This window comes from Perissodus microlepis, chromosome 19, assembly GCF_051167445.1.
Source record: "Perissodus microlepis isolate ML-2025 ecotype Zambia chromosome 19, ASM5116744v1, whole genome shotgun sequence".
NCBI classification, from domain to species: Eukaryota; Metazoa; Chordata; class Actinopteri; order Cichliformes; family Cichlidae; genus Perissodus; species Perissodus microlepis.
In genome coordinates, this window is record NC_140479.1 from 2,380,347 (window position 1) to 2,399,538 (window position 19,192).

Below are 19,192 nucleotides of genomic sequence, written 5' to 3' on the forward strand. Positions count from 1 at the left end.
GCAGAATGAAGTGAGACACTGTCACTGTTGGTATGTAATAATGTTTGAAAGCAGAGGGGAGGGGCTTATTTGGAGTAGGGTTGTAATGCTGTTTTCAAAGTTCCTTTATTTAAATACACAAACTCAAAGGCTGCTGTTACATCACTGAGGTCCGGCCTGTGGATGCCATTGGCTGATTACAGTAAACGTGACTTTCAGACTTCCTCTGTCTGCTTCTTCTTTTTTAATCAAGACCACTGAAACCATCAAAGTTTGTTTGTTTGCTATTTTCCACACTGAGTCATTATTGAATATTTAAAATGTAATTATAGAACATAATAAAAAATAATGTCAGTGCAACTCATAAATAACTTTAATATTTTACCTAATTTAATCAAGTGTTAAACAATATACTTTATTACTCTGTCGACATGATTACACTGGACGATCACAGCATATAAAATAGTATTTTAAATGAATAATAACGTATTTAAAAATGAACTGAAAATTATGTAAATAATGAAAAATGATAATATCATAAATAACTGTACAGTTATAGACTCTCATCTCATTTCACTTCTATTTTCAGTCTCTTTTCAGTTTAATTTGACAAAACACACACACACACACACACCAACTGAAAGCAGAGGCGCTCTGATTTATTTTTTTGGACCAAGATAATCAATAAGTAAAAATCGTATATTGTGATTTAGTCTAGTTTTGTTGTCAAGTGTAATTTTTTGCATCTGTAGTTAAAACTACAGTGGTAACAGTACAAACAGGCCTTCACAGATAAACTATACATACATACAACATTTTAAGCACTACATTTATTTATCAAGAAAGTGGACAAAACATATTACCCTATTATGTGCTCTTGGAAACAGAATCACTGAACGTGGGAGCATACTTCAATCCCCATTTTAATTACTACAAGTACACCTGGAACCTTCAGTGAAAATATAACATCCAGTTTATTCATTGAATTTGACAATAACCATATTTTCTCTTGCTGCTGACTCACATCCTTTGTCAAAACGAGTGTGCCACACAAGAGGTGGCACTGCTACCTGTTAAAATGTTGAACACTGTAATCAATCACAGAGGCTCAATATGTTTCAGATATGACAGTGAACAAATGACAAGTCAGAGTAATTAAATTGCATTCAAAGACACAGAGGAAGTGTTGTTTTTCTAATAAAAGAAGCGCAAACCAGACAAGAGGAGATCGTTTTGTTGTTTCCATCTCTCAAAGCCCTGCACTCCTGCGACTGTGAGTGACAGCGTTTACAATGAAAATACAAAAATCTACACGATAGCTGCTAAGATAATACAGCTGTGCATCAGCCTTTCCGTCTTCTTAGAAAGGCAACACACGGGGAAAATCAGTCCCTAAAATGAGGTCATTAATTCTCTCATCACCTGCTTCAAAATTTTTACATTTTCCCTCTTATTTTGATTTAATTTCTTCTTTCCAATTCCACAGCAGAGAAGAGGGTGAAAAAGAAATCCAGACCCACAATTAGACCGAGGGAGGTAGGAATGCGGCATTGGACAGACCCAAGCGAGTTGTGATTTGGCTTGAGTTTCAAGGCAAATGGGTAATTAAGGCTTTTCCCTGGCCGGCCTGCACTTTGAAGTCCCCTACAGGGGGGATTATCCCAGCCAAGAGAAAGACAGTGAAAGCAAAGTAATGAGACCCAATAAGAGGGGAAGAAACGGAGAAAAGGAAGGAGTGAAGGCTTGCTGAGGAAAGAGATTAAAAATCTAATCATTCATTTTAACACAGGCATGCATTGCAGGCAAAATAATGCCTAAATTCCAAGGCCTCCCAAGCAAACATTGAACAATCGTGATTTAATTAATGGTTTAATTGACATAAAATTAATCGAGGATGATCGAGTGGATATTACTGACATATCTGTGTTTGATGTGAATAGTTTGTCTCTGGAACATCTGGTCAGAAAGAAAAGGAGAAAAGGTGGAAAAAAACAAACTTTTTTGACAAAATGTGACTAACACACACACACACACACACACACACACACACACACACACACATATTTACTGTTTTTCAATTGCTCCTTGCAATGTTGTAGCCCTTTGATGTAGCCACATAGGAACACAAAGTAGAAAATGTTACATTTATTCTAATTTGACAGTTTTTTCCATTTACAATGAAAATACAATAAATGTGGAGGATCTTAACCAAGCCTTACCTCTAGCCCTAGATGGGTCTGGTGAATGTTAAGAGGATATTATGTTATCACAAATCCTAACAACTGGGATACACTATTGTTTTAATTTGAGTTAACGAATGTCAAGTTCTGCTGGACTACAAAACTACAGACCAGGCTGCTCCCCTCTCTGCTATTATCAACCCCTTAACCTGCTTTTAGAACTACCTAAAAGTGTGTGAGCAGTGGGGGGGATTAAGGCAGACAGACACCTCTGGTTATTCCGAGGGATGGAATTATTTCAAGACCCTGACTGGCTGTCAGCACACGCAGCGCCTCCTCCCTTCTTGTTATAAAAAAGCAACTTCAAATGACTTAAGCTGCTGGTCGTCAGCACCAAAGCCACACTGTTGACAGGTACAGTAGGGTCTTAAGCCTTTAAGATCAACGGTGCTATTCTCCCTGACAAAATCCCCCCGAGGGCTCCTCCCTGATTGGATGGCAGAGGAATGAAGCATGGAAGTAGAGAGGTGTGGCGGAGACTGAAAAAGAAGGGTCAGATGAGAAGGTGTCACAAAGCTGCGAGGAAAGGGGCAGAGAACCTGGGGCCATCTGCTTAATTATGGTAGAGGTTTAATAGCCAATCGAGGAGGATTCTCTCAACGTGTCTGCTAATCATTAACATTATCATTCACCGGCCTCGTCCCTTGTCCAATCGGTTGTCGTGCCTATTTCACGGCTCTTTCCAAAAACACAGCTATCTGTGCCACACTTTCACTGTCAGTTTCTGCCCTCGAGACTTTTCCCAGATTCACAAATAAGAGGAAGAAGCACCGCTGCCTCATCTTCACATTGCAAACCTAGGAAGAGAAGTTAGCTAATTGCTAGCTACGTGCTTTATACGTGCAGTGACTTGACTCAGCGTGTTGCTGCAGTCATTTGTTTCTTATTGTATCTGTGCATTGTTCCGACACAAAGCCTTACATCGCTGTCTCTGAAATAAATAAATCTTAGTGACAAAGGAGAAGCTATCGATTTATTTCAGCTCACAATCACAGCCACTTAGGTGATTACCCAGATAGTCTGACTGAATCAAATCTCCATATGTGGGAAAACCAGCTAAATGTGATGAGGATTTATGCTCTGTAACATCTTATATATTTGAGTCCTTGTTCTGAATGCTAGGAAAGTGATCGGCAGGGTGACTTCTTTAAGAAAAAATGGCAGAGAAGGAAAAAGAGGGAGTTAGCGCTGCAAGTCCTGAAGGCGCAGTATAAGAGGTGCACTGTGTCTTTTTGATATTCAGATTTGCCTGCCTACACACAGCATTATGACACATTTGGATGATCGCATTGTAGGATTAACGGGCCTGCCTTGTCATTTTCAACAACAATGCCACGATTTAGGGATGCTATTTCACACACGGCGCTCCGCATTAACGCTGGCCCAAAGATTTACATAAATCTTTGTCTTAAGATGAAAGCAGAGAGGGGCTTGAGACAATGAAGTTAAGCTTTAGAAATGAGAGATGAGAGGAAGGAGAGCCGTCACCGGGCGTCGGTGGCGGAGGGAAGGAGGGAGGAAAGTTTGAGGATAAATCAACCAGTAGTTATGTTGATTTGACGAAGACTGTGCCTCTTCCCATTCTAGTTGGTGTCCATGTGGTAGAAGTAGAAATAGGAAATTAGCATTTCCATATCTAAAAAGGGGTCAAAAGGAGGTTAGATAAATGGAGGTGAAGGTGATGAATGTGTGTGATTTAGTGTTGTGTCGCTGAATGAAAGCCTTCTTCTTCCACATAGGAACTCTGTCTTTTAACCCCCCCTCCCCTCGCTCCTTCTGTCCTCTAATCTCCTGGCCTGCAGCAGTCACTGGAAAAAAGTAGCCTAGATTGTTGCGCCTCCCCCCTTCTCCTTGATTGGATTCATCCTGGCTGATTGAGAATCTGCTTACATTAAAGCCAGTGAGAAAAGCGATAGGATCAGATAGATCTGACCACTGAAGGCAATTTTTTTCCCTTTGAAATTCAGAGGAGGTTCTGGTGGTGGGGAAGGATGGGGACCAGATTATGGGGCAAGTGAGACAGTGACAGAGAGGTGAAGCATGAGTGACGCTATCAGCAGCATTATCGCTGTGCTCCAACCTTGTTTCATTGCTTTTATTTCACAGACTGGCCCTGTTGAAGCTTTTCAGGAAAAATACGAGCAGGGAGTGAGCCACAGTGTTCTCTGAACCGTATACACACTGACAATAAATGATCATTATCATATCAAATACAAGAATATATGTGGAGGAGGTACATTATAATTTAGACAAGCAATGTAACAACGCAGCTGCTCACAAAACATATGAAATCCACACATTTAGTTATCAGTGCAGAGTCTTAGTGGAAGTGGAAGCTGTAAAAGCCTTTAGTGTTTTAGATAAATAAATATGTACCTGGTGGTTCAGCAGCTGATTTAACCAAAAAATCTGTGAGATAGATTTTATTGGTAAGTGAAGACTGATGTAAAAATATTTGATCACGTCTGGAGGAAGCCATGCTTTCCCATTATTCACTGTCACAGTGACAATGCAGTCAAGGCCAGCACACACACACATACAGATGGACACACCTTCCCATGTCAGCCGCGTCCCTCCTTTTCTGTTTTCAAGCCCATCTGTCTCCTTTAGATTGCTTCTCTCTGTCATTCGGCATTATTTCTCTCTCACTCTTCCTCTATCTTTCCTAATCGCTCTTGGTCATCTCTATTTTTCCTACCTCATTCTCAGTGTGGTAGACATCCTCTCTCCTTACCCATACCCCAACACCCCCAGTTCTACTCTATGTCCTCCTTACAGACCCCCACTTCTATCCCCCATTCATGTGATAATAAAATACACTAATGGAGCTGGAGTGACGTACCACCTTGAACCAGCAGGGAGGTTATTTACATCATGGAAGCGGGCTGGTGGCAATTGTGATGGGCTGCCTCGATCAGTCAGCCATGACAGGGTAGGCGAGACTCATCTGATAACGGAGAGAGTGAGGAAGCTAAGGAATGGAGGCGAGCTGATGTTCTGGAATCTTTTCTCTTGTTTGGTTGAGTCTTTTCATGCCCCTCTTTATTTTCTCCTTTGTCATCTTCCCTTCATGTTACTCTTACCTCGACTTCATGTCTTTTTGTCTCACATTCTCTCCTGCGCATCTTCCTCCTCATATTTCTTCTTTATATTTCCTGTACATACTATAAAGTTTATGGAGCTGCAATTTCTCCAGGTAGACACCTAACCCTAAACAGGTCACTCATGCATGTTAAGAGAATAATAAAATAGTATCTTTGGACGCCTGGAGCACTATTTTCCCTTTTTGCGCCTTGTTATTTTAGATATATATCCAAATGGACTCAACTTTGATCTCCAGAGTCCTGTGCTTGAGTTCATCCTGCCTATTGGCCTTGACAGAATCAGTGTCCGATGTTGGGTCATGTCAAATGACTTGACTACAACTACAGAAAATGCAAAAGGCTTTATAATTTGTGAGGAAACTTGGAAACAAGTGCAGCAATTTCTTGAAATGTGTAAACATACATGGAAATACAGTAGGCTATGTAAGGCAAGAACACAGTTTATGTAAATGGCCTGTATTTGTAAAGCGCTTCACTAGTCTTTAAGGACCACAAAGCGCTTTACACATCCAGTCATTCACACACTGGTGATGGTAAGCTACATTGTAGCCACAGCTGCCCTGGGGCGCACTGACAGAGGCCCTCTGACCACCACCAAGTAGTGTCTTGCCCAAGGACACAACGATGTCGGAGCCGGGGCTCGAACCGGCAACCTCCCGATTACAAGGCAAACTCCCAACTCTTGAGCCACGATCGCCCCATGTGTATGTAATTCTAACAAGCTTGAAAGTCAGTATTTGGTATGACCACCTTTGTTCTTCAACATAACCTGAACTCTCTGAGACAAGACAGTGTTCTTGTAATTTTTTGAAGTTGTCAGGTATACTTCTCCAGGCTTCTTGAAGAACATTTTAAAACTCTCCTTTGATGTTGGCTGTTTTTTGTTCCATTCTTTGTCAAGATAATCCCACACACATTCAATGATATTGAGGTCCAGGCTTTGAGTATGTTTTCTATTTAGTGATGCCAGAAAGCACATTTTCTTTGCATTAGGAGAAGTGTTTCGTTACTCATCCGAGTGACTTCAGTGCAGGCTGACTGCAGGTTTCCTCAATGTTAGAATATCTCATTTGCGTAATGACCAAAACTAACAATGTGGCATGAGTTCATCTCATTACTGCTGTTAGGCTAAATTGTCACGACCATTGATCAATACCCTAGAGTACCAATCACAGAGAGTTGGGGAATGGCTGCAATCACAAAATTGTGAGATGATGAAAGATGTACCTTTAGTTCAGAGATGTTTACTCCCTTTCCACATAAATGGCCTTCTTGACTCCGCGCTCAAAGCAGCGTTCCTCCTTGTCCGGGAATTGCACATCTTCACCACTGAAAGAGTGGCCACTGGCCTGTAGGCAGTGTTGGGGAGTAACGGAATACATGTACCGCCATTGCGTATTTAAAATACAAAATATGAGTAACTGTATTCCGTTACAGTTACCGTTTAAAAAGGTGGTATTTAGAATACAGTTACTTTGTTGAAATAAATGGATTACACGGCGGTACTTTCCTGTTTCATATTGTGGCGGGTCAGGACTGTTTGGGTTTTGTTTGACAGCTATGTTCTGTTGCTCCAGGCAGCAGCGTTACGGTTGCCATGGTTACAGGGTGACGCTCTCTCTCTGCGCCTTTTTGTTGTTGTTGTTGTGCTAAGCTAATAGGCAGAATGCTACAGGCATAGCTCTAAAGAATGTAGCATCATAGGCAGTGTAGTACGTGCTGCAGGGAGAATGGACTGCCATACACGTTATGTGTCTGTGAGCAAGAGGAGGGAGAAAAAGGAGAGTGGAAAAAGTACGAGTTGTTATCGAGAGCGGGAGCTGGAAGCATGTAAATATAATAATAACCACTGCAGCCAAGAAGAGTGCCTGACGAGCCCAGCTGTAAGTAAGCTATTAAGACTCGACTCTACACTGTGTTCCTGTTTTCCTCTGAAACAATAAGTTCCGTTGGAGCAGCCTTTCAACGCCTCTCTCTGTCTCTCGCTAGCAAAGTTGACCCAGACAACAAAGTAAAGCTAGTTTTCAGCTACGAGCCCGACACAAACCCGACGTATTAGCCAGAGGTCCCTTTACTACGCTTCGGAGCAGCGGACCTCCCAGATAGCAAGGAAACATTGAAACAATGTTGAGTCAATATCAGGCGATGTCATTGAATCAACGTTGAAGTGTGACGTTGACCTAACGTCACTCTTGCACCCTTTTTTAATGTTGAAACAATGTCAGGTTTTGATGTTGAATCAATGTTGAAACATGACATTGATTCAACGTTATATTTTCTAATACTGTTGACATTGAAACAATGTCAGATTCTGATATTGAAACACTGTTGAGCTATGGTGTTGATTTTCCACCTTTCGCAGTTGCTTTTTATTAAAACAACAGTTAAATCATGACTGGAAATCTACCTTTCTTTATAGATATTTTAACCAATACTAAACTACTGCATGTTTCCATCAATACTTAAACCACCTAAACACATAATTGTACTTATTCCTCAAATTGGACACCCTTTATAAAAAAAACCCCAAATGTCTCACAATTTATCATGTCAATATTAATATCCTAAAATAAGAAAGCATTGCATGTGATGTAACAGAGAAAAAAAATAAACAAAAAAGTTCAATAGGCATGTTTCGTTTGCTAAATACTTTATTAAAAGACAGTTTCCTATTTACATTTATATGTTTGTAATTTTTTACTCCGGGATGGGGGATGCATGATGTGCGTCCTGCACCACCCAAACGATCTGGGGCGTATCGGAGCCATTTCTGCACTGCTTGTGCAAAGACAAACTCGGACATAGAGTTTGCCCCTAACTGCTGCGTCAGGCCATCTAGGACAAAAATACACACACACAAACAAAAAAAGCGAATTAGAGCACATGAATAAGCTCTTGTTAACTGTCTTCAGCGGGGAGAAAGTATGTAAACTCCTAGGCTGATAAACATGAAAGTCACCAGGCGTAAATCTGCAAACTGCCGCATTTGATTCCCAAAGAGCTATGAGCGGAAAAAAGTGATAAGTCTTAGCATGGTGTGCCGTGTATCCTTTAAAACAAAATAAACATGGGATCCTCGGGCTGTACAAACTACAACCCGAGGACTAAACAAGCCAAAGACCAAAGACTCCATCTCCAGATTAACCGGACATGAAAGTCTTGTTATTAAGAAAGACAAAGTAATATAGCAAAAAAACGGTAAAACTTACCAAATATGCATTTGCAGAGCGCTGTATCTTTAAATGCCATTTTTTGCTTTGTCTGGTCCTTGGTTTTTTCCCCTGCCCAGTTTAGTACCGAGGCCAGCTCGTTTGTAATGGCATAAGCCATTACACGGCGGACTCGCACCTCCAGTGTGGTCCCTCCAATCAAGGCAAAGCGTCTCACCTATAGACACATTTTAAGAGATGGAATTAGCGTGTCTCATGTCTTAAATGTGTATGCAAGTGCTTGTGTGTTTAATCAACAGGCCGTTGTTATGTATTTAAATCACATCTGACAGCTATTACACTTTATAGTTACAAAGTGTACATAACCTTTATATACTTACCATTGCCTTATTTGCCTCTTGTGATTGAAGAGCTGCCTCTGCATTGTTTAGCTCCTCAATGTTGTGCAAGGGCAAATCCAGAGGCAGTACCCCAGCATCTACCGATTCATTGCAGCCGGTATTGCGGATGGCTCTGACCTCCTCACAGAGTTCGTTAACAGCTCTCGTCAGGTCTGACAGAAAAAGATAATTTTTTTTAAGTATTTAAGAATACAGACAACTTGTCAAAAGTTTCCTTGTGTCACACACAGATATGTACAAAGACACTAGACAGTATTTTATTACCTGGTATTTTCACTCGAGGGGCCTGGGGAAACTGTTTTTTTGTGGGCTGCTCATCCTCTGAGTCACTATATGTGTATAGGGGATTTGGTCTAAAGAAAAAAAGTTGAAAACGGTCATAAGTAATTACAAATGTGCTTTTGGAATATTTTTTCCTAAAGTTACAGTTTGATTTATAACAACACACACAGGAAACGGAGATGTGCAAGAAGGTACAGTATACAAGGAATTTTTGAAGTGCACAAGTGTACACGGCTTTGCATTTATAAAAAGTTTACAAGCTTCCACTTTTTGGACTATATTATGTGGTGATATTGCAGTATGCAAGCACCACAGATATGTATAAAAGACAAGATCATAAATTCTTAGCAATCACAGATATGTTTGTGAAATAAAAAAAGTTTTACTTGTGCTTTCTTTTATGACGGGTCTGAGTTTCAGCTTCGGACTGAAGGTCAGACGTATCACAGTGTTCACTTAGATATTTCTGGAGACTGCATTCTGCTTCGTGAAATGTGTCTGGAAGTACAAACACAATGTATGGCCAGACATAAATTAGGACACGAAAAACTTGTTATTGTTGCATTTATACAACACCAATCCAGATGATACCCACCATGGCTTATTAGAAGTCGGACTGGTGCATAGGTGAGCCATGTTGCACCAGGATGAACTCTCCTCTTTACTGCGGCGTGGATCCTGAATGTGTCTCACGGAGGATATGGAGGCCATGACAATTTCTCCCCATTTATCCATGAACTAGGGACTATTTCTGTACCACCAGTGCTGAACTGCACAATGCACCAGTCTTTAATTTTTATCTTTTTTTTTTAATTTGGAGTCTTTTTTTGCCCTGTCTAGGATAAACAGGAAACAGATAATTACAATATATTTCATAGTCACTACAAAACTTGATCTATTGATAGAACTAAATAATAAATAATAGCTTAAAATGTATCTAGGCAACAATTACAAGCAAACCTGATAAAACAAACTCTTTTTTTTTTTTTTACATACAACTGCGTGTGTATATGTAAGCATTTAAACACTGAAGATAATAAAATTAACAGCATTTTGTCTAAGTCTGCCATTGTAGGAATTCATGGCACCGAGACAAAAACTTGGCGCACAGTGTGGCGTCAAAATAGGCGCACACCTTTGACGCTGCGTTTTCTCCGTCTTCCTCGTCCATACGTAAATGCTAAAACGGAGTTTTCGAAAATATCCACCCTGGCAGGCGTCTTTAAAAATCTCAGTTTTCAGTTAACGAGAACGCAGTTTACGTGTGGACAAAAGGTGCAAACGCAAGGTAGGTGAGCGTGCAGCGTAAAGTTTGAATTGAGTGCGAATCGAAGCGGGTGCTCTCCAATCATTAAAAGTAACAAAGTCATTGAACACATTTATACAGTTACCTTTACGTTTATCAATCATATATCAGAGATTTACAATTTTTTGTAGTACTATGCTAAAAAGCAACTACAGAGCGAAAGTCTGGGTCAAGCGCCGAGGCGACGGCAAGAACAAAGGAGCCCTCGAAGCGTTAAAGCTAGCTTTGTAAGGGAATATAACGGAAAAGTATGAAACGAAAATGTTTTCTTTGTTGATAGACTTTGTTCGCAGTGCAATTTATTTGTTGCCGGATTGTAAGATGAAAGTAGACACAATTTCAGGCTCCCACATTTTGTCCGAAACTTTACATTAACAAGTTTGTTTTGTTTTTTTAACTGTTATTCAAATGCAACCGTGGAAATAACGAATAGAACAAAAGTCATTCATTCTTACCTTATACTAATCGTGGCAGGCCAGTGCAGTGCATGAACTGATGCCTTCTCTGGTCAATTGCGCTGAGAGTAAATCTAATGTCCTGCTCTACTGTACAAGACAATGGTTACCTGGAGGGATGTACCACTGTGAGAGGGGTGCTATGGAATAGTCCAAGTGGTAGCAGCTTTAATTTCCCGCTCAACCATAAATTGATGGTTTTTCAACGTGATTGTTGTCACTTTGTCAACTATAAATAGATCAACAATCAACGATGACAGAACAACAGTGAATCAATGTTAGTTCAATGTCAGTGTCAGGTTTCATCAGTATTTCAATGTTGTTTCAACATTGGTTTTGTGTTGACATTTCAATCCTGACGATTCTGATGGCTCAGATGGAAAATCAACATCTGTTCAATGTCTCCTTGCTATCTGGGCTTCAGTAATAGTAATAAATCACACAGCAATAGTACATCCATGTAGTTGTAAAAAGCATGATAATGTATTAAGTATTCCAAAGTATTCAGAATACGTTACTCTCATTGAGTAACGTAACGGAATACGTTACAAAATACATTTTGGGGCATGTATTCTGTAATCTGTAGTGGAGTACATTTTAAAAGTAACCTTCCCAACACTGCCTGTAGGTGTACATAAACTGCAGAGTTCTGGCCTGATGAGGAAGCTCTTCTGTGTCGTGCCATCGCCTTAGCCAGAGGTTGTTTAGTTTCCCCAACGTATAATACATGGAAATTAATATTCCCCAATAGCGATGGCAAGATTAAAGAAAGAAACTAAGAAGGCTAAGGCTGAGAAACTAGCCTGTCATCTTTTGTATCCTCTGTGGTTTATTTGATGCTTGTCCACTGAGCATGTGTGATTCTGTAAATTGTAGTACTCACTCAGATTGGATTTTTACTCAGGTCTCCCTTTTCTCTTTGTAGGGTAAAGACTAGAGATGGCACGATACCACTTTTTTATGTCCGATACCAATATCATAAATTTTGATATCTGCCGATACCGATATGAATCCGATATAGTGTTTTTTAATCAATAAAACTGTTTTTTTAATATCTTGCTGCTTTTTGTATAAGTTCATACTCAAGTTTAAATAAACAACAACACTAAAGCTATTCTGTTACACCTGTATGTAAAAAATACACTGCACCCAAAATATTTCATAGTTCAGCAAAACTGATCAATCTAATAAATTTAAACCTGCTCCATCCTCCCTATTCTGGTATTTTAAAGAGTACTTAGCAGAAATATTAAGCAGCCTAACCAATAGGGTTGCAAACTCCCAGCAAAAAAAAATAGGGAACCACCCTCCACCCCCCACCTCATGATGTTTAATCGACGTAATCAACCTTAATTTGATGCAGTGTGAAGAAAAAAATGCACAGAAATAAATTATTTTTCAAGAATAATTAAATAGATTCAACATCTTTCTTCAACAGAACTGCAGACTGCACAGATGGTATCTTCCCAAAGGAAAAAGTACTATAGCTTACTAGGGTATATTAGACTTAACAGTTACTATATACAGTAATGGACTTCTATACATTTAACATCAGATTAAAACTTTGGGTGTAAGATTCAGATAATTATTTATTAAAAGCTAGACATTTTAAATGAGAATAAGAAAGAAAAGTATGTCTTTGTGCCCCCTTTTCCCTGTTAATGCCCCATCGGCCCCCCTGGCTAAACTTTGCTAGATCCGCCCCTGCACAGTTACCAGCCGTCAGCTGCGCAGAAAAGGATCCTGGTGTAGAAAGTAATATTAAATAAATTCTAACAACAGCTTATCAAGCTTAAACGTGCTGCTGTTGTTCAGCCGCTGGTTTCCTCTTTCTGGTGCAAAGTGGGCCAAAAACAAACAAGAGAGACTCGCGACAGAAAAGCCGATCAGCTGATCACTGATCAGTTTCATGATTGAAGTAGCAGCAGGAGAGGGAGAGAGAGAGGCAGTCGCTCCATATATCGGTTGTTAAGCTTAACGTGGGAATGCTTTACAAACATTCAGAGATGAACTTACACACTTGCTTTACTTCTCTCTGGGATCACTTCCTCGGAGATGAAATGCTGGTTTGGAAGCGAGGCTACAAATACACACAGCCGCTCTATCATGTGACCACACTGCTCCGACGTGCTACGGTTATGAGCCGAGTTACGCCGTGTTGCCAGTTTTGTGAGGTGCTTTTTTGATATTTAATGGATCGGATTACATGTTTTATTTCTCTCCGATATCCGATCCAGTCATTTATGTCAGTATCAGACCGATACCAATATGTAATATCGGATCGGTCCATCTCTAGTAAAGACCATACAATATAAAGCACATAGAGGCAACTGTTGTTATGGTATAGTGCTAAGTAAGTAAAGTGAACTGTATTCAGTTGCAGAACCAAGAACACCAGTAGTGTTCTAGGATAGGATGACAGAGCCCTCTTTTCCAACTTGGCCACAAACAGAAAAGACACGATTCTGCCTGCAGTACAAGCTCTGTATGTGAAATCTGTGGATTTAAGGCACAGTTCTGAGAGCAGACACACTTGGTCAGTGTTAAGTGTGGTCCTGTTGGTGCGGGTGGGTCCTCCTATAATCTCTTATGAGTTAACTCAACTCCTTTAGTTACTGGAACACAAGTGAAGAAAGTTCTAATATCATAGGAGACCATTGTTTCATAATGGTCATGTTCTATCACCTTCTCCACTAAATCCAAAGTGTTCTGAACATTGTGTTTGGACTTGCCTACCAATGGGCAAAAACTATTGTATTGTATGATCCATCCATCCATCCATTCGCTACCGCTTACCCTTTTCAGGGTCGCGGGGGGTGCTGGAGCCAATCCCAGCTGTGTATTGTATGATACTGTATGTATTTTAACAAAGTTGGTACACAGGTGTTTATGAATCTTAGGTAAATCATATTGACCTTGTATAGCGCCTCCTGGGTTTAATCTGGTATGAGTTCTGGTCAGTAGCATTGTCCTGTACCTGCTCCAGACAATGTATCACCCTTTTCTTGTAGCCACCACCTGGTCTTGCTTCAGGGGTTCAACTATTGTTGTCACTACGCAGTGGCAAAAATTTCTCATGATACTCAGTATGGTTTAACAAAACTGTGCACCTACCCTTATCTGCTGCAACGATGATGGCACTGTCCTTATTACACAAGTGCCTTTTTGATGTTATGTTGGATGCTTTGCATTGCTGATACAGACCAAAACCTTTTTGCTTTAGCTGATTCTGTGACTGTGATCAGTTCCACTAGTAGAATTTATCTCAGCATGACAGTAAAGTTCAATTCTTTTGTAAAGATGTCTTTCTCTGCTTGATCAAGTTGTGTGTATGTACTATTTATGCAAATGTTTATAAAGTTGGGGAAACCTGCAGTCAGCGGAGACTGAAGAAGTAACTTGCATGAGTGACGAAATGTTTCTCCAACTGAAAACGCTACGTCCAGATGAACAGAATCAACTTTCTAGGGTTTTCTTACCTGGATGATTGAGGATGCATCTACATGCTATCCAAGCTTTAATACACTGACAGTGTGAGTCAGATCACTGCCACACTGAAAAATGAAGCCATTTCCAATCCTTTCCAGATGGTATTGCACAGTACATCCAAATCAGATGGCACTTTTTCATAATTCCATCAGTTTTGACAAGATCCCCAACACCAGTGGGTGAAATGGAGCCCCAAACTGTGACAGGGCTTGCAGTGTGTTTTACAGATGGCTGTGGACATTTGCTCTTGCATTTTTCTCCTTATCTCCTCCGTATATACTGATGACAATTTTAACCAGAGTTTTCAAATTTAGATTCATCCCTAGATCTCTGATTTCGGTCCAGTCCTCATGTAATTTGGCAGGCCTCAGTCTTTTCTCATTTCCTTAACAATGGCTTCTTGACAGCCATGCTTAGACTTACACCATTTGTGGATAAACTTGAGCATATGATAGATGGATCAACCGAAGGGCAAGATTAATCTCCTAGGTTCTGTGTCAGGTAGACACCATCTATTGAAAATATCAACAAAATCCCTGTTAGATGAAATATTTTTAACTGCTCTAAAAAAAGAAAGTCGACAAAGTCAGCTAAACATGGGACAGGAGAGTGTTTCACAGTCTTGGTCCTTTCCAGCAAAGCCTTCCCACCAGAGATGAAGCTCTTATAACTATACAGGTTGGGCAGACATCACATTACCCCTTTGGATTAACAATGGTATGTCACTCATGTTAATAAGCCTATGAAGGTAGACAAGCAAATACTTGCTCCTCCACACGCTCCTTAGGTGCCGTTTCTGTTGGCCAACCTTGGAAAAAAGATATGAGAGAATACGTAACTGCCTGTTCCAGATGTGTGAGTAACAAGAGTACTGCACAGCGTTCTTCTGGTCTGTTACAACCTCACAGCTCCCCATAGACACAAGTTACATGATCAGCTCATGTACCTCCAAGCTTCCAAGTAATGTCATACTTCGGAGCAGATTCTATTTTGCAGTATTATGAAACCACTAACTGGAATTAATGTACTTTCGGGCAGAGCTGGTGTGTCTTCATGATTTTGTTCCAGATGATTTTGAAAAATGATGAGTCTAATCTTAGAAACTCTTAGAAGACAAAATGTGCTACTTAACAAAACAAAACCCAAAAAAACAAAACTGCACTGAGAGACCTAATGAGGGCGCTCTGATTAAATGTCAGCATTTTAACCTAAATGATATCAGGCTGCTGCTTCTATTATGACAAAACTAGGACTGATAGTATATTTGCTCTATTTCCCACATTTCACTGATTGACCTGGCAGGAGGTGCCTTTTAATTAAAGGTCAAAATTTCAAATTTTAAGAGGCCAGAAATGCTATGGCAAAAGAATTGGAGAAACTTAAAGAGGTAATGTATCCCGCCCTGATTGGCCTGCAGGGTGTCTACCGCATTTGGGAAAATGTAATTCTTTAAAATGACCTAGAAATAATTCAACTTTTCTTATGTGTATTCCACATTTTTTAACACTGATTAACCAGCTCTGAAAAATCTATACTTTATATTAAAGGACCGAAATGTTTATTGAAGTTGGGAAAGAAACACGAAGCGCTGACCTACAAGATGTATGACGTCTTCAGAGAGAAACGCTTTGGTTTCTTATCTCTTTAAGCACCGACTTTGTTTGCTTTGTTAAACGAACTGAAGCTTTTAGTGCTTTTCTACTCTGAGGGCTCACAAACACACTCTTATGATACATAGGTGCCATTTGAGATTCAGTATCTTGCCCAGCAACACTTCAACAGGTAAACTTGAGAAGCTGGAGAATAAACAGTAACTTTCAGATTAATAGAAGACCCTCTCTAACTACTAATTTATCGTCTGCTTACAGTTTAATGCAGAAACTACAAACAGAGAAAACAACAACCCAGCATACACCTGGTTCATACTGTGCAGATATCAAAACTCTTTAGCCACAAAACACACTGGGACAAATGGGACTTTTTTTTCCAAATTTGTTCAAGATATCATATTATTATCTGTTTTAAATATAATAATAGTGTGGTGAAAATCTGATATTGTGACTGAGCTTTTTTTCCCACTTGCACTTTATGTGGTCCTGTGTTGATGGTCTGTTATATGTAGCACCATGGTCTTGGAGGAACGTTGTCTCGCTTCACTGTACTGTACCAATGCACATGGTTGAAATGACAATAAAACCACTTGACTTGACCTAGAAGTAAAAAAGGAATTCAGCTGGAGACCATGAACCATGTAAGTTGCCTTTAATGTTGTGGTCAGTTGGTGCATTGTCCTTTTTAATCATGTTAAATATCTTCAGTGGTCTGTGGAAAAAGGAATGTGATAATTATCCAAGGTGATGACTTAACTTTTGGTGAGCTCTTGGTGAAAAGTGTTAAACAGAATACAGAGATGTTACTAATGCCAACAATACAAACCAATGTGGGTATTTGTTCTCACTGTAATTTGTTGATGTGTTTTTCATGTTAGTGTTTCTGGAAGATGACAGGCACCTTCTAATTAGTTACTAATTTACAACCAAATGGATCTGCATCCAGGAGGTTAATGCTGCCTGATTCCACAGGAAATAACTGGCCCGACTCCAAATGGGAGCACGGGCTGAGGCATCACATCTTCCCTCCCTAAGGAAGAGTGGTAACATTAATAATTACCTTGTGGACTACAGGCCCAGCTATCTGTCCACCTTTTTATGAAGTCCACAAATTGAGGTCAGATGGGAAGGGAGAAGCATAAAAGGTGTATGCCACTGTTTAGAGGGAGTTTTATTGTTGACAATGCAGATGCGCCTGGTAAATGTCCTCGATTAAAATACTGCATTTCAATCTCGCTGTCTCTCCATTTGTAATGTCTGATGGAAAAGACAGAATAGCAACATTAAAAATCCAGCTCCATGACTGCTATTGCTGCAGGTGTGACAAAGACCACTGCAGTCAAAACAACACAGCAGCACCAAACATGTTCCATCTCTCCTCTATCATCCTGTCTACCCAGCAAGTCTGCACACACACACACACACACACACACACACACACACACACACACACACACGCTTTAAAGCTGCAGCTCAACTTCTGACCTTCTGACTGCTGCATGCATTTTTGGAATGCCCCAGAAGTTGCAGTCTGTTGCTTCCAGTTGGATAAATGGTAAATGAATAGCTAGATAGATATAAAGCTGTGACAGTCAGAAGAAATTAAATTAAAAAACGAATACTGAATTTCTAAGTATAGAATCAACATGATATGTGCAGACTGTATAAAAAGATTCTTGTATTATGTCAATTTGTTTTAAGCCTTACGTTTGTGGTTCAGTTTAAGGATACAAAATTGTGGTACTGTGGACATCTTGGTTCCTGACACTTCAGGAGTTGTGTGGTCCATGTCTAGATGAGTTTTTCAAAAACTTCTATCACAAATTATGCTGGAAACACTGGACTGCCCTCCTGCCTGGATAAATATATATTAGAAAACTGGACTCCCCTGTAACAACATAAGCACAGCATTGTATATATAAAATATAGATATGCTTTACTCTGCTGAGTGGTACAAGTAAAGAACAATGCTTCAACAATATCTGTTTTATGTTCACCTTAAGAAACTAAAAAAAGGAGGGCAGTGGCTCAAATCACTATATAAAGCAGATACCATGTTTCAGAACTTTAAATAAAGAAAATAAAGAAACGAAGAACATTAAAGAAACACTGTAATCAGAGTATAAGATCAGGCCAGTTAAACTTCCAAGATACTCATCTGGTCAGTTAAGTAGCAGAGGGGGTTGTTAATCAGTTTCAGCAGCTTTGGTCTTAATGTCTTACACGGCTCTCTGCAGCTTCTCTCCTCCTGTTATCCCCTCAAAACCCCATCCCTTTAAAGACTGTCTCAGGTCCAAAACAGACAAAGTCAAAAATCAGCAAAAACAAGTTGAACATTAAAAAAAATCACAAGAAAGAAAAATATAGTATCCACATCTGAACCAAAGAGTAAAACAGTGAAATGTGGATTTTTAAACATTATGTTCATCTCTTCCAAGTCCCTGTTAGCACAAGAATTAATAATTGATCAACAAATCGATTTTCTCTGCCTTACAGAAACCTGGTTGCAGCAGGATGATTATGTTAGTTTAAATGAATCAACACCCCCGAGTCATTCTAACTACCAGAAACCTTGAAGCACAGGCCGAGGGGGCGGTGTGGCAGCAATTTTTCACACCAGCCTATTAATCAACCAAAGACCCAGACAGACTTTTAATTCATTTGAATGCCTGATGGTTAGCCTTGTCAAACCTAGGTGGAAAGCTCCAACAATTAAGACTCTAAACCAGTCTTATTTGTTATCATCAGAGTTTCTGATTTCTCAGACTTTTTATCTGATTTAGTTCTCAGCACAGATAAAATAATTATTGTCGGTGATTTTAAAAGTCCATGTAGATGCTAAAAATGACAGCCTCAACACTGAATTTAAACTGTTATTTGACTCAGTTGGCTGTTGTATTATTGTAGGGTCTACCTTATAAAAGAAAGCACCTTGAGGTGTTTGTTGATTTGGTGCTATTTAAATAAAACTGAAATTGATTTGAACTGAAATTTTGTACTAGATTGGCATCAATGAGACGATGCCCAAAACAGAAATTATTTTATAAGTGATTTAATAGGCCACATATATTTTTGTCATTCTCATCTTTCCTGACTGATCTACCACTTTTTTTTTTGCATTTGGCTAGGGTCAGTGTCCCTACTGGTTGCATTATG

At 39.7% G+C, this 19,192-nt stretch overlaps 1 protein-coding gene across 1 annotated transcript; it reads right to left on the reverse strand.

Annotated features, from left to right (window-relative positions):
• Positions 1-6,567: 6,567 nt before the first annotated feature.
• LOC146365183 (uncharacterized) lies at positions 6,568-9,050 on the reverse strand (the record flags this gene model as incomplete). The annotated part of the gene is made up of 4 exons (XM_084915505.1): positions 6,568-6,672; positions 8,025-8,158; positions 8,533-8,710; positions 8,874-9,050. Coding segments are annotated over 4 exons (594 nt in total), but the record flags the coding sequence as incomplete, so codon positions are not given.
• Positions 9,051-19,192: the final 10,142 nt, after the last annotated feature.